Here is a 16,791-nt window from a genome sequence, read left to right on the forward strand (position 1 = left end):
CGTATTCAGTATAAACAGAGGAACATTGCGAACGCGCTCATGGAAGAGATAACAGGTTGCGAGTACCAACAGGAGCAATATCACAACAGTAGTTGTACGCATTACGCGAGAACCGCTCCTGGCTTCTGATTGGTCGAGAGAATTTCGTGACCTCTGTGACGTCACATCCGGTCACGTGAACTGCGCATGCGCGCGGGGCATGATGGGACTTGTGTGCGCATCCAAGATGGCGGCACAGCCGTTTCCGGTGGCGTGCGCCTCCAAGATGGCGTCGCATCCGTGTCCGGTGGCGTACGCCTTCAAGATGGCGTCGCATCCGTTTCCGGGGAGGATGGGAAAAACCCGGAGAAGCGCACGTACAAGGTGAACAAGATCGACATGGTTGTTCTTCTTTTGTCGTTCTAAAAATAGAAATATAAAAGGCGGTGGGGGTGAAGGGAGGGTGGTGGTGGTGAAGGGAGGGAGGGAGGGGGAGGAGGGGTGGGTTCACGGTGTGTGGGGGGTTGGAGGGTCGTCAAAGCAAAGGAGGAAAAGCTGTCTTGCGGGAGAGATGGGTGGCCCTGAAAAGGGCCGTTTTGATGCTTACATGCATGTGCACGCCATGGTGCAAAGGCACGGGTGGGCTTTCATTTCGCGTCTCACAGGACACCTACTGGTGTGCGTTAACCGACGCACGTAGGTGTCCTTCAGTAGTGCCGCAGTACACGCACTCGAAAGTCCCATCCCGTACCCTTGTACCAAGGGCATAGACGGGCAGGCCCCCTTGACATCTGGCACATTTCCACGCTGGAGACCATGGTGGTGGGGGTGGTGATGCTTCTTTCCACCCGGGCAAAGGTTGTGTTACTCTGGCGATCTCTAAATCCCAGTTTTCCGACTTGATGTTGTTGCTGTTGCTGTTGCTGCTGCTCATCATGATGAATCAATTTTACAAGTGACACTGACCCACTCGAATCAACTCTTGTTTTATAGGAGAGGCACTGACACCCTGCCTCCTGGTTGGTTCGCCAGGCAGCAGCTCCGATTGGTTCGTTCCGGGGCCTGGCCTGCACCTCAGTTTTCCAAAACTGACCGACCCCTGTGTTTCTTTTCCATAGGAAATGGATTTTACCATGGGAGAGAAAGCACAACGCCAGGGCGGGCAATCAGAGTTCCGCCTGGGCCGAGCGCCGCCTCTGATTGGTCGACAACCCAGGCTTCAGATTGGTCCGATTTCGATCCGGTTTTTTCCTTGGGTAGCCTTGGTATTTTTTAGGTAGACGGTCGTCTGAATGCTAAAGGAAGGTGGACCTTCATAGGTAGAAATGAACGTGGGAATGCCTACGTGATGTACGTTGTGTCACCCCAACCAATCGGAATGTCATGTGTGTGTGTGTGTGTGTGTATGTCTTCAAACAGACGTTGACGTTGATGTATAGAATAGCGTGTTGTCAAGCAAAAACGTGGTGTCCTGTGTGTGTGTGACTACAACCATGGATGTCGTATTGAGATGAATAGAGAAAGATCGATACACCTGCGTGACGTTTGCACATGTCATGGACTTCGTGTCGCGATGTGAACGTCATGCAAACGTAGTGTCATGTGTGTGTGTTTTGAAAATATTATTATTATTATTTAAGGATACCGAGGTGTTGACACCCGTGTAAGTCGACAGACGTACTGTGACACGTGTTTTCATGCACACGTGATGTTTGACGTGGTGTACTACGTGTCTCTATTGATCTATTTATATATCTATTTATTGTATTTTTAGACGTGTGCCTCCAAGAGGTCTAGGGGAGGGTGTGGGTTCTTTGTTTTGGAGGGGTGGGGTTGGCAAAGCAAAGGAGGAAAGTTGTCTTTTGGGTGAGATGGGTGGCCCTGAAAAGGGCCGTTTTAGGGAAGAAAAACTTTTCTACTGCTGTCCAAGAAGAATGATCATGTCCAAGCTTCATGACAAGACAAGGATCGTCGAAGCGGTACTTGTAGCCATCTGGGTATGTCATTGGGGTGCCCAACGTGGCACCACTTGTGTGTCCAACAAAGAAAAGAAAATAATTTTAACAGGAACTTGAACGGGAACTTGAACAGGAACGCAGGACACGGGAAACGTCCTCCTAGGCAGCCGGCCGCGCTACGTCATTCGTGTACCTCTGTTTCTCTTCGCAGAGATAGTGTAGTTGTAGCTGCTTCTGGTGTTTCACCAGGCCGGTTAGCTTGAGGTAATCGCAGTCTGGGGACCACTTGTGATGTGCCGCCCAAGGATTGTCGTGGGGTGCCGATTGTCTCAGCCGCACCCCACATTGGAAACAGCACACACCATCGGCACCCTGAGTGTAGACAAAGCCCGCATGGGCCATCTCTTCAGCAGTCTGATACATTTGCGTTGGCCACGCCTCAAACGAAGCGAGCCTTCTTTCAAAACGTAGATAATAGTGCGATGGCGTTTGACTGAGCAGTGACACCGCATCCTCGGCATGACTCTTACCCCAACATCCACGGGTATCTGTACTATCTATCACCACATCTTCGCCACGCGTCGCCGTACCACTCTTCTTTGTTTCAGCCATTCTTGATTTTATCACATCAATTTTACAAGTGACACTGACCCACTCGAATCCACTCTTGTTTTATACGAGGAGAACCGGATCGAAAATGGCTGCTTCCTGGTTGGTCCAAAACGCAACGCACGGATTGGTTCGTTCCGGGGCCTGGTCCGCACCTCGGTTTTCTAAAACGACCCGACCCCTGTGTTTCTTTTCCATAGGAAATGGATTTTACCATGGGAGAGAAAGCACAACTCGGCTGGGGTGCTGTCTTCTGATTGGTCGGTGCTGTCTTCTGATTGGTCGACAACCCAGGCTTTGGATTGGTCCGATTTCGATCCTGTTTTGGGGAAGGGTTGTCCATCCATCAGACGTTCAGTCCCTCTTAGAGTACAGACGTTCATCAGATACGCATCGCTATCATGACGAGCAACCAAAGTACGCCCTATCGTTTGGAGAGGAAAGACATCACCCGCTCCAGACGATTAAGAACCGCTAACCATACCTATCGTTTGACTTTCAACCCAGACTACTTGGACACCGTACCACCGGAACGCGTTCCCATGGAACTGCCAGTTTTATTTGACAGGGTGATCGATGACTTTTATGAACAGATGTCAGGCCAGAATGGAGATCGTATTGGTCTAGGTATCGATCATCCAGCTTTGAACACCCCCATACGGATCCCCTTTCGTCGCTTTGAAGATCTCCATGGGCTCGATATTTTGCATGCCGTGGAAAAAGTCCAACAGTCCAACAAAGACCTAAACATCGATGCCACCATGGTTGTGACTTTAGTACACGTCGCAGATCCCGACAGGCTAGGATCGGGCAGTAGTGGTCATCACCTGAAACACGTGATTGAACTCGAAGCCTTTTTAACATGCAAACAGTGCATTGTACGGATCAAGAACGAAGATCAATCCTGTTTGGCACGGGCCCTGGTGGTGGCACAACATTATGCCCAGAAGCCCCACCCTTTGACCCCAGAATGGACCGCCGAGCGAATGAGACTGACGAGAACGGATCGCTTCGACGTTCAAGGTATACGGGCACGGGACTTGTTTCGATGCCTTGGCCTGCCTGAAGGCCCCTGTCAGGGCCTGGACGACCCCGCACCGTGGGACGCGCCTTGGTCCCCCTGAATTATCAACTGAAAGTCTACAGTCAAGAGGTGGACCAGAGACTGTTGTACAAGTGTGATGAGGCTCCACCCCACACCACCGTGCTGCATGTATATCATCATGATCAGCACTACGATGTCATCACTTCCATGCCCGCTTTTTATAGCTCTAACCATTACTGCGAACGCTGTGACAAACGTTACGATCATCCCTAAACCAATCCCTGCACCAAGCAATACCGCTGTCACCGCTGCCTCCACTCTAGCTATTGCAAGCCCCAGGAAGAGCACGGGATCCCTTGCTTGACATGTCAACGTTGGTTATCCAATCAATCGTGTTACACTCAACATCTCCAGTCACCGTCAGAGGGAAAACCCAGCACCTGTCAATCGATTCACAGGTGCCCGACCTGTTTTCATCTGGTCCGCGTCTTGGAGACCCCCATGGTTCACCACGAGTGCTTCGACGAAGAACATCCCTGCTTGGTGTGCCGAGAACCCATGACCCCAGATCATCGCTGTTACATGACGCCTCTCCGTGAAGAAAACGAGGAGGAGGAGGAGGGGGAGGGAGAGGAAGCGGAGAAGGAGGGGGAAGAGGAACAACATCACGTACGAGACAATGTCCAATACGCCTTCTACGATTTTGAATGCATGCAAGACACGGGGGAACACATTCCAAATTTGTGTGTGGTGCAACTGGGATGTGGACGGTGCATCAGTGAAGTGAGCAAGGACTTGTGCGAACACTGTCCATGGAGAGAAGAAGGATATGGTCCCAGCCGTGAGATCGTGTTTCGAGGCCCCACCACGCGACATGATGTGTGTGTGTGGTTGACCACGTTGGCTGAAAAACCCAAGAAGAAGCCCCACCAAGAGGAAGAGGAGGGCAGCACACACAAGGGGACAACAGACCGCCTGGGGAAAAAAAGAAAACGGGATGACACCCCCTCAAGAAAGTACGCTTCCAAACGTAAACGACATGCATCACCCCAGCAGGAGGCGGAGGAGGGGGAGGGGAAAGAGGTCATGGAAGTGGAGAAAACAAAGAAGCCAAAGAACAAGAACACCACTTGCCATACAGTCCCGAAGGAGGATCGCATTTATGGGATGGCCCACAATGCACGATCCTATGATTTACACTTGATCCTGAAGGGTCTGTCCCCCCTCCTGGTGACACTCCCCACCAAGATCCGACATGGCCAACGCATTTTGGAGATGACCCTGGGACGGTTGTGTTTCGAAGACAGCTTAAATTTCATCCCTTACCCCCTGAAAGCCTTTCCCAAGAGCTTTGGGATGAAAGAAATGAAGAAAGGGTACTTTCGACACTTTTTCAATACGGGAGTCAACCAGACCTACAGAGGTCCCTATCCACCAGCCGTCACGTACGATCCTGATGGCATGTCTCCCGAGGAACGCACAGTCTTCCTCCAGTGGCATACTCAAAAAGTGCAAGAAGGAGCTTTGTTCGACTTACAAGGAGAACTTTTAGCTTACTGCCAGAGCGATGTCGACATTTTGAGACGGGGATGCGCCGACTTCCGACAGAACGCCATCCACTCGGTTGGCATTGATCCCTTTGTGGAAGTGATGACAGCTGCTGCGTTCACCATGAAATCCTTCCGAAAACACGACCTGAAACCCAATACCATCGCCATTCTTCCACCTCAAGGCTACCAACCCAAGAGAAACTATTCCCAGGCCTGTATGCACTGGCTCCACTATCTGATGGAAACGGACTCCCATCTGCACCTCCAGCACGCCAGGAATGGAGGTGAACAAGAGTTCATGTGTGGAGAGGGCCACCATCGGTATAGCGTGGATGGCTACGATCCAGCGACAGGCACCGTCTACGAATTCCTGGGCTGTTTCTGGCATGGGTGCCAGGCCTGTCACAAGACCCGACGTGGAGAACCGAATCCCGTCCTGGGCACGTCGTTGGGAGCCCGTTACACCGACACCCGCTACCGCTTGAGTCTCTTGAGTCAACACCCTGAGGTGAAACGGATCGTCACCCTGTGGGAGCACGAGTTTTCAAAAACGCGACGCCTTCTATGGAGGACGCACCAATGCGACGCGATTATGCTACGAAGCCCAAGAAGGTGAAACCATCAAGTACATCGATATTTGTTCCCTTTACCCCTACATTTCCGGAGCGTTTCCCACGGGACACCCGACCCTTCTCCATCAACCCCCTGTGGACACGTTGTTTGAACTGAAAGGCCTGATCCAATGCCGTGTCCTACCCCCGAAACGACTCTACCATTCGCTACTGCCTTACAGATCGGGTGGCAAACTGCTCTGTCCTTTGTGTCGTACGTGTGCCGATGCCCGGTCAGACTCCCCCTGCGAGCACACGGACTAAGAGAGGTCATGGGTGGGGACGTACGCCACCGTAGAACTTCAGGAAGCCGTGAAGAAGTATGACTACCTGGTGCTTCAGATCTACGACGTTTGGCATTTTGACACTTTTGCACAGCATGACCCCGACACCCAGCAAGTGGGACTCTTTGACACTTACATCGATCGGCACTTCAAGGAGAAGCACGAAGCCAGCGGATACCCCGAAGGATGTACGGATCACGACGCTTACATCCAGGAAATCTATGACAAAGAAGGCATTGTGTTGGACAAGGATCGCATCGAAAAAAATCCAGGACTTCGCACGATTGCCAAGATGCAACTGAATTCGCTCTGGGGCAAGTTTGGACAACGGGTAGACTACAGTCAGAACCTCTATATCAGCGATCCTGTACAGTACTTTGCCTTGTGGAGGGATGAAGTTCGACACGCTACCCATTAGCCCACAGTGCCGGTGGCAAACAAGGGAAGAATTTTGCAGGTTTTGAATGCAATATGCACATGTTTCTCAAAGAGCAAAGTACAGGTGACCAGATATATTGTTGTTGTTTTTCAACATTCTGAGTATCACAAGCTGCACGATACAGGGACATATTGTCGCAAAGGTGTTTGCCAGTATGAATGTTATGATTTATAAAACTACAAACGACCGGCGTCCCCTCTACTGTATTGCAACGAAAACAGCTGTGAGCCGAGAAAGTTTTAGAATGGTGTTTTGGCCCATACACATAGTACGGAATGATCAGTAGGTTATACCACACCCACACTATAGATACAAAACAAATAAAAGTGACTGGATGGCACATGACCCTTTCCAAAAAACATTTTTTCAAACTTAAATAGTCATTAAATACTTCAAATAAGTTGTAGGACTTGATAGCAGAACGGTAACTGTGCTGCGTTTACAAGTAGAAAGTTTGACGTTCGTATCCCAGTGGTGACGATTACCTTTTCAGAATTTAGTTTTCTTGAACTCATGAGAGGAAAGTGTCACAATGTATTAGATGAATTTTTTACTGCCTATCAATCACATTGTTGAAATGATGCTTGGTTTAAATGGCATATTTCTTGAGCAAGATGGCTTGGCTACTTATGTGACGAATCGTATTATATCTATCTAGCACAGGATGGAATGTGGCTCATATCTACCTTTTATGTTTGTTTCTTTTGTGTTGTGTGGTGTCGAGCTGTGCTGTGCCGTGCTGTGCTGTGCTGTGCTGTGCTCCATGGCAGATGTATTTGTGCTCATGCTATAGACCAATGGTATGTCTTCCCTGGGCTGGGCTGGGCTGGGCTGGGCAGTGTACAGACTCGTTGGCTGTATTACTTCAATTTCGTATAAACGACATATAGTGGGGGTAACTGACAGAAGCGGCAGTAAAATATAGGAAAAGTAGCCGTTCAAAGAAATAGGATTCAAACCGTGACTTCAAACCTGTAGCAAACAAATGATATTTATTGTGTATGTTCCCATGCTCTCTAGCCATGTCTTACTTAAGGACAAAGTGAAAAAAATACATTTAGCTACGTACGTACTTACGTACGTATGTATGTTAAAATATTTTCAAAAAGTGTGCTTATCGCAGATCGAACCTGAGATATTTGCATTGTTATGCCGACTCGCTACCAACTGCGCCACAGAGGCAACCATTGGCAAGGTGTGTTATTGTCCTAGTGTTACTAAAGAGTGTTGAGGATTCGCGAAAGAAATCGGGTATACTATATTCAATTGCGACATTCGAATGGGCGCCAATATCCAAGTTGAGGCTTTAAATTGTCTCTATTCGTTACCCCTGGTGTGGGAAAAGGGTTTTGTAGAAAGTTGCTGTTACTCGCCGAGGTCAGTGTGTGGAGTGTTTGAGGGGCGGACCTGAGGGACGTGATTTGGGGGGGGGGGGGCACATTTCAAATTCAACCTATGGAAAGAATGTTATTAACTTGGTAAGGTGTACTGATTAAAACAGAACAATGAAAATAGCAGTCTAATATTGTTTATTGAAAAACAGACGGCGACGTAATGTGGTGGTAAAGTAACGTCAGTTTATAAACTGGTTTTATTAATATATATATATATAATGGTAATTGCACATCACTGTCAAAATTGTTTCGGTCCTGTCACAGTGGGACAAGGGAGTCAATAACTTTGTCCAAGGATACAACACATTGTCTGGCATGATATGTCCTCTTCAAATGGAAGATTGGAAATGATTATTAATTAACAAGGGTAGCAGACATATTGTCTCTCGCGGTGATGTCTCTCTTTGAAAGATTATGGTTTTCCTCATGAAATACCCATTATTGATGAGGATGGCCTTATTGCGTCACGCGTCACCCAGCATTCACAAACTCGGCTTGACCCTATTGTTATCAGTGACGATTGCAATTGTATAGAGTCGAGTGTTGTCTACTTCAGCACTGATATAGGGAGTTGTTGTTTCACTAACGAACTGCATTGACATGAAAATAATCCTACATGTGAGAGGTTCTAATTTATAAAGGTGGTGACTATGCGAAGTTAAATGAATTGATTGAATCAACTGATTGGATGTGCATGTTTAATGGCTGTGAGTCTATTGATAAAATATGTGATATTTTTCTGCCCACGCTTATGCATAACAAGCCGTGCTGTCACAATAAGGCCACAAGGTAAACCATGGTTTGATAGTGATCTACATAAAGAAATAAGAATAAGAGCTCGACTGAGAAACATAGCTACACGAACATGCAATGAACGGATTTTTCTAAATACAGAAAAACAGAGAAATAAAGTAAACAATTTGTGGAAAGCTGCAAAAGAAAACTTTTCTCTTAACTAAGATGATTTATTATAAACACAAATCAAGGAAAAGAGTTCTAATTATTGGAAACTTTTACGTCACTTTATCAAAGAGCCTGGAGCCAGCACCGTGATCCCACCTCTGGTCACTAACAACAACACTGTACCTGAAGCATTTTCTGATTTTGATAAAGCTGAAGCTCTCAAAAATTATTTTACGTCAGTTTCCAATGTTGATGATGAAGGCGCCTCACTACCACCCGTTGTTAAACTATGTGAACATCCATTGGATTATACCGTTATTGAAAGTCAAGAAATAACAGATATCATAAAGTCCCTACCAGTAAATAAAGCAAGCGGTCCCGACAACCTGAATCACAGATAACTTAAACATATATCACTATTCATAGCAAATCCTTTATCCTTGATATTTAATTTGTATCATGAACAGAGCACAGTGGAGACTTGCTGATGTAATGCCTTTGTACAAATAGGGAGATAAATCCAACCCTTACATCTACAGGCCTACTTTACTGTTATCATGTCTTGGGAAATAATTTTAAAGACTCATTTTTAAAATAATGTATAATTACTTTCTGGAGAATAAACTCCTTTCTTAAAATATAAATCCGGATTCAACCCAAACAATTGTTACTACATATCAATTAATTGAAATTTACCATCACATTTGTAATTCACTTGATGATCATAAATATTTTTGTATGATATTCTGTGATATTTCTGAGGCATTCGACAGGGTATGGCACAAAGGTATATTGCATAAACTTCAACAATATGGTATAACTGGTAAATTATTAGCTTGTGCGTAGTTATCTGTCAGCCCGTTGCCAAAGAGTATTTATTAATGGTAGCTTATCAAGTAAAAAGCTAAAGCAGGTGTCCCACAGGGCTCTGTACTGGGGCCGTTCCTATTTCTAGATTACATAAAAGATATTACTGATCAGCTTCAAAATATTACTAGGTTATTCGCCGACGATACATGTATAGGAACTTCATCTGCTGATATGGTCGTAATTGAAGACAGATTAAATCAAGACCTTCTCTCAGTGGGCAAGCACATGGCTTGTAAACTTTGATCCAACCAAGACAAGTCACAAACAGGTACAGAATTATCCATCTATTTGCTATGGGGGTCACGTTATCTCAAGATACAAAATTGACTGCACATGTTTCAATTATTGCTAGGTCAACAGCGAAAATGGTTTCAGCTATGTGTAAACTTAAATATAAATTTAAATAGATATAAACTGTCAAAAATCTATCTGCCATTTATAAGACCTATTCTGGAGTACTCATCGGAAGTATGGGACAACTGTTCTGCTTATAACGAAAATAAACTTGAATTAATACAACTTGACACTGCCAGAATTGTGACAGGCTTGACCAAATTTGCCTCGAGAGAAAGTTTATATTTCGAAACTGTTTGGCTACCACTAAAAGAGGCGAAAAATTAAAAACTTACGACAGTGCACAAAATAATAATAAATGAATGTCCCTCATATCTAAATGATTTGTTACCATACAATAGATCAGCTGCTTCAAATTATAACCTATGTAACAAACAGAACATGACAGTACCTTTTACCAGAACAAGTACATTTCAGAAATCATGTATAATAGACTCTTCAAAACAATGGGATTTACAAAATTAAAATATTAAAAATAGTGTCTTTGTAGCTGAATTAAAAAAACGAAAATCTATCCAATTGTTATTAAATGTCCAAATTATTTCAGTTATGGAAAGCATGATATTAATATTATCCACACAAGACTTAGACATAGATGTAGCAGTCTAAATTATGATTTATTTAGGGTTAATTTGTCAGACACTATTTCTTGCCTTTGTGGTTCCGCATGCGAAAATACTTTTCACTATATTCTTGAATGTAAAACATTTCTTTAATAAGACAATCTTTGTTTATCAACATTACGAATATAGGGACTTTTTGTTATTCCCATCATTTCAAATACAAAGTATACATAGAACATGTTACATTAATATAAGCATGGTATATATTCAAATCGCCTTGTTGTCCATTCAGTAGGTTTTTTTTTCTCTAATACATCCGGTAGATCTATATATAATGTTTCTACACAGAATAACAGACAAATTGTAATATTAAATTATATAAGAGAAATATTTAGTTTGTTTACAATTTGAGAAAGCAATAGATCTGGTATTTTCATAATATTTAAATATTCCCCACTTTACTTGTTTAAAATGTGGAATTGATTTCTTTCTCATTTCTTCATAAATTACAAATTTTTGCAAGTAAAAATATATTATTTAATGAGTCATTGTTTTTCCCTTTAAATCAAAATAAACGATTTCGGTTACTACTATCAATACTTCCTTCCACTGTTGTCCCTAACCAATGCTTCAATTCCTCCCAAATATGACTTGTATATTTACATTCACAAAACATATGAATAATGGTTTCTGGGCAAGTTTCACAAAGAGTACATGTGGGTGAATCTTCATAACCAATCTTAAATAAATAACTATTTGTTGCAAGAATATAGTGTAGTATCTTAAGGTGAAACCAAATTAGGTTTACACTTTGTGTACATCTGTAAACCATCAAATTATATATTTCCCACTCTTCATTACTAAAATTTATTTGTAAAACATTTTCCCACTTGAGCAGACCATGGGTTTTTACGAAATTAGGTTGTAGAAGAGTGTTAAAAAAGTCTTTACTTCCGCCTTTAGTGTTCATGATAAGTGATACATTGAATGGTAATATAGGTCGTAAATATATTCCTGTATAATTATCTAAATTGCTGTTTTTACAATATTGGTGGACAGCACTTAATAAACCTTGATATGTAAGAAAATCAGTTTCAATTTTGTATGCTTCAACAAATTCTTCATAGGTATATATTTCCCTGCTATCCTTCAATAAATCACAAATACAAATTAAACCTTTACAGAATCAATTTCAATAAAATACCGGTTTTTCCCCAATCTTAATATTGTTATTTTACCATAGAGATTGGCTTATAAATTTAATTTTAGTCTTTATTGCATTCATTCCCAGGTATTGCGACCATGCCTCAAAAACATCTTTCAAAAATAAATTTACAACATTTGGGATGATGTAATTATTAATGTACATAGCATCTGCCATCCATAATAATGTGTTTCTATTCGGTATACAATAAGAAACTAAAGTTGACCACTTGAACTGACTATACAGTAATCTCTTCACCCATACTATTTTTTGTGCTACTATGACATCTTTTATAATGGGTACTTTAATTCCTCCATATTATTTAGGTAATGAAATATTGCTTCTCTTGCTGGTGTGTGATTTACCCTTCCATACAAATCTAAAACATTTTTTTTTTAAATGTTCAATAGTTTCGACTGAAGGATTTGGTATTGCAGTGAATAAATGATTTAGTTTTGACAATAGAAGGGATTTTAAGGCTACATTTCTGCCTATTGGTGTCAAACTTCTTGCTGACCATTGGTTCATTCCTTTTCCTATTTTTCCAGTTTTTTTCTCATAATTAATATCCACTAATTTTTCAAGGTCCACATCAAAATTTATTCCTAACAATTTAAATTTTGTACTTGTCCAATCTAACTTCCATTCTTTACATAGTTTATACCGTCATCTATTTTTGGATCCAATACATATTATTTTGATCTATCTGTATTTACCTTTAACCCTGAAAATGTAGCAAAAAACTGTAATGTATTCATAACTGCATAGAGGCCGTTTTCTGTACCATCTAAACTTAGAGTAGGATCATCAGCAAATTGAGCTAATATATGTTCTACATTTCCCATTTGAATTCCCTTAATCTTTTTGTTGCTCCTAATCATAATTGCCAATATTTCAGCACACATAATAAATAAATATGGTGATAATGGATCGCCCTAATGGATCAATTTCTAGTTAGTTTAATGAAAGAACTTGTAACACCATTCACTAGAACACTTGATTCCATGCCATGAAAGAAATGTTTTTACCCACTGTTGTATATTTGGTCCAAATTAAAAAAAAAATTCCAAAACATCTAAAATAAATGTTCTATCCACTGAATCGAAAGCTTTTTCAAAGTCTATAAGTAATAATAGACCAGGTATTTGGTACGTATCAGTATAATACATTCAATCATATATAAGCCTCGTCACTTCTCCAATATATCTTCCAGGAACAAAACCTTTTTGGTCCTCATGTATAATTTGGGGTAATGTTTTTTTAATTCTGTTTGCAATTATTGCTGATGCTAATTTATATGAGGTATTCAAAAGTGATATTGGTGTCCAGTTTTTTAGAAATAATTTAGATTTGTTTTCTTTAGGCAAACATGTAATCAATACTTGTTTTTGTGTTATTGATAAAGATTGATTTCTGTATTCATAATTAAGAAAATTGATCAGATATTTACCAATGTCATTCCAAAAGAATTTAAAATATTCTGATGTAAAGCCATCAGGTTCAGGACTTTTATCATTTTTCATATTTTTTATGCTACAAGAGCTTCCTCATAAGATATTTCACCTTCTAAATCTAATGAAATATTTGTGTCTAGTCTTGGAATATTTATCTCAATGAAAAGCTCTTCTAAATTAATTTCTGTACATTTTTCACTGGAATATAATTTTTGATAAAATAATTTTGTTTCTTCCAGTATCTCATTTTGGTTTTTTTAATTACTGTTCCATAACTTTTTATGAATTCACTAATATATTTATTTTTAAATATTCTATGTTCTAAATGCAGAAAATATTTACTTGGTTTTTCCCCATACTCCATTTTGCTTTTGACCTGACGAATAGTCCCTGGGTCTTAAGTTTATATTTATCCTCCCTTTCTACTTTTAGTTCATCTATGGTGCTCAATATTTTGGTCTTTTCCGATTCTAATTCTACATTATCTATATTTGTTTCCAGATCATTCAGTTTAGTTTCTAATTCTATTACTCTAGCAAAAGTTTGTTTTGTTTTGTTTTTGTTGATGAATAACATATTGACTCTCATCTAATAGCAAGTAATATGGTTTCCCATAATAACTGATCATTAATCACATACCTTTTACCATCCAAATATGTTTTATCCTAATATTGATTAAGGGTAAACTTTATCATTTTCTTTATTTGTTCAACATATTCCTTATCATACAAAAAATAATTATTAAATTTCCAATACCCTTTTCCTCTCTCCATATGTGATAAATTAAATGTCATCGAAATCAAAGAATGATCAGAGTTTAAACTTTGACTAATATCACATTTAATAATTGAATACTGAAAATGTTGTGAGATTAAAAATAATCTAAGCGGGCCTGTTTCATTGGATTTGGCTGACGTCATGTAAAACGCTTTTCATTTGGATTAGATTCCCTCTATGGATCTTTCAGATCCAACAGATCCATTATTTCTAAAACAACCTTTCTGGATTTAGGATTATTTATATGTTTATAATTAAATGTATCCAAATCTATATATTGTATTAAATTCCAATCTCCACATAAAATCACTCTGTCCCCTTCTAATTCAGTTGTAACTTCTTTTATATTTTCAAAAAAATCTGGTTTATCCAAATTTGGCCCATAAATATTAATTAGTGTGTATTCATATTTTTGTATTTCTAGATTTACGGCAACATAATTTCCTTCATCCTTATCAAATTATACTTTGGTAACTTTGAACTCAAAATTATTAAATAAAATTGCTGTCCCTCCTGCATTGCTTTTAAAAAGGGCAATATAACATTCTTTATAACCCAATTGCTGCTTCATTAGTTGTTCTTGATCTGCTGTAAAATGAACATCTTGTAGACAATAAATGTTCAATAAAAATTCAAATATTTGTTTTCTCTTAAATGCGCCTCATAGGCCTCTATAGTTTTATATCACAGTTAATTTATTTTTCCTCATAATTAAATTTACTCATATCTATATATTGTACTGAATATACTTTATTAAATATTGTAAAGACTATCATCACATCAAGTTTGCACATGTAGACCCTATATTGAAAAGGGTGGGATTTGTTATATAGAAAACTAAATTCATATAACTGTATCAAAATTATACTCAAAACGACTTCCATTTGGAATCATTGTTCGCTACAACCCAGCTTTATGAAATAATGTTCCTATATATGCCTCTTTGTACAATATTATTAAGAGTACCTGGCCGTAGATAGTTCTGTTAATAAAGAATAGAGGTAATAACGGAGAGATACCTCTCTCTAAAAATAAGGCTTGGATGCTTTGGGGCTCCAAATGCACCCAATATATGCATCAGTCAGTTTCCATTTGCACAGTTCAGCATGAGGAGCTGAGGTAGGGCCTACCGAGTAGATTTGAGATCTAGGGCCGACAAAACATTCAGTCCCGGATTTGTATCCATCAATCAGAAAGTTCACAGTTTTGCTCATACTGAGTGTTAAGTTAAGGCTTGAGTAGTTTGGGGCCCCAAATGCCCCCAATTATAAATGAATCAGTCATTTTTCATAGTTCATATAGCTACGATAGGCCATCTTGGTGCGGATCTATATATAGACCGGAAGTTCGTCATGATTGGTCCATTGTCCAAAATATAAACAAAAATACGTGGTTTCTTAATCCACTATAAACAAACGTTTTCATCAACTTTTCACTTGATCCATTGACTGTTTTTAATGAATAATTATAAAATGTAACTTAGACAAAAGCATCATTTTCTTGATTCACAATAATCAAAGTAATTACTGTAAATTTCTCTTTCTAGAGAATAAATCACTAGATATTTTCAAAAATACACCACAAATATTTCAAATTTAAACTTGCTTCAATGCTTGGTTAAATACTGCTACCTTACTCACAATGTGAAAACACTATCCAATAAATAGAGTTAAGTATCTCCACTTCCACTTGAAATAGAAATCTCTCGTTTCTGACAGATCTGTACGTTAAAACGCCGCATTTTTTTCAAGTCCGATGTTATGCCACTTATCCTCTTTGTCTTTTCTGTATTGGAGGTAAACATCTGCACCTCTTTCTTGTATCCTTGTCTGATATCGCTGATTTTTCTGGATCTCGTAAGCTTTGTTGGCCAGTTTTGTCCTGTACTTCTTCAAAACAACTGGGAGATCTGTGTAGATAGATATTTTCCTTTCACGTAGTAATGCCTTGTGTTTGTAACTGGCTTCTAGAACCAATTGTCTGTCCATCATTGTCAAAAACTTAACAATGATTGTTTTGGGTTTATTTGCTGTAGCGGGCGTAGTACTGAAACGAGGTAAACGATGACTGTTCATAAATTGCATTTCCTCGGCCATTGTAATTCCCATTTCCCCGAGTATCTCCCTATATGCTTTGTTTGGGTCCTCACTATCCGGAATTCCGTAGAAAAGCAAGTTCGCCTTTCGGAGATAGACTTCTTGTAACAGCAACTTTTTCTCGATATCAGTGCGGAGATCTTTCAAATCTATTCGTAGATTGTCAATTTTCTCCTTATTATCCTTAATGCCAGTCGCATTGAATTCCACCGCCTCAAGTAACCCCTCAATCTTCGTTTCCAGAGACGCAATTTCGTGCTTAAAATTCGCATTAATTTCTTCCGTTTGTGTTTTTAACAGCATAGTGAAAAGTTGTTTCACTTCTTCATCGGGTGTAATGGCGACCGTCGTGTCGCGGTCCCCCACATCTCCTACATTTTCTGCGTTCATTTCTTCCGTATTGGTAAGAAAATCATCCAAATTTGTGGTTTGTTGTTTAGATTGAACTTTTCCCTTGCTGTTTGATCGGTTTCCTTTTCTTGTAGAGGACATTATTTGTCAAGATTACTTGGATTTTCGCGAGGGATCGTTTTACCCGCCCTACTCCATGCGCAGCACCACCGGAAGTCGTACTGTGATATAAAGTGTTTAGTTAAAGCGATGCTAACACTGTTGGGTTAAAATGTTTACATTTAAGTTGAATTCTAATAACCATTAAACATTGTTGTAAAATAAATGTTAATGTTACGTGTTCACTTAAG

The 16,791-nt window shown here is 40.4% G+C and overlaps 1 protein-coding gene across 1 annotated transcript; it reads right to left on the reverse strand.

The window, feature by feature from the left end:
* Positions 1–2,096: 2,096 nt before the first annotated feature.
* LOC125372051 (baculoviral IAP repeat-containing protein 3-like) lies at positions 2,097–2,549 on the reverse strand. The gene has a single exon (XM_048380930.1). The coding sequence runs from the start codon at positions 2,547–2,549 to the stop codon at positions 2,097–2,099; it is 453 nt and encodes a 150-aa protein (XP_048236887.1).
* Between the last annotated feature and the right edge of the window lie 14,242 nt (positions 2,550–16,791).

This window comes from Haliotis rufescens, unplaced genomic scaffold (assembly GCF_023055435.1).
Source record: "Haliotis rufescens isolate VD_foot unplaced genomic scaffold, xgHalRufe1.0.p SCAF_34, whole genome shotgun sequence".
NCBI lineage: Eukaryota > Metazoa > Mollusca > Gastropoda > Lepetellida > Haliotidae > Haliotis > Haliotis rufescens.

What these genes read in the sequence shown, in the direction of transcription:
- LOC125372051 (XM_048380930.1), bottom strand. Translation starts at nt 2,549, where the DNA reads ATGGCTGAAACAAAGAAGAGTGGTACGGCGACGCGTGGCGAAGATGTG.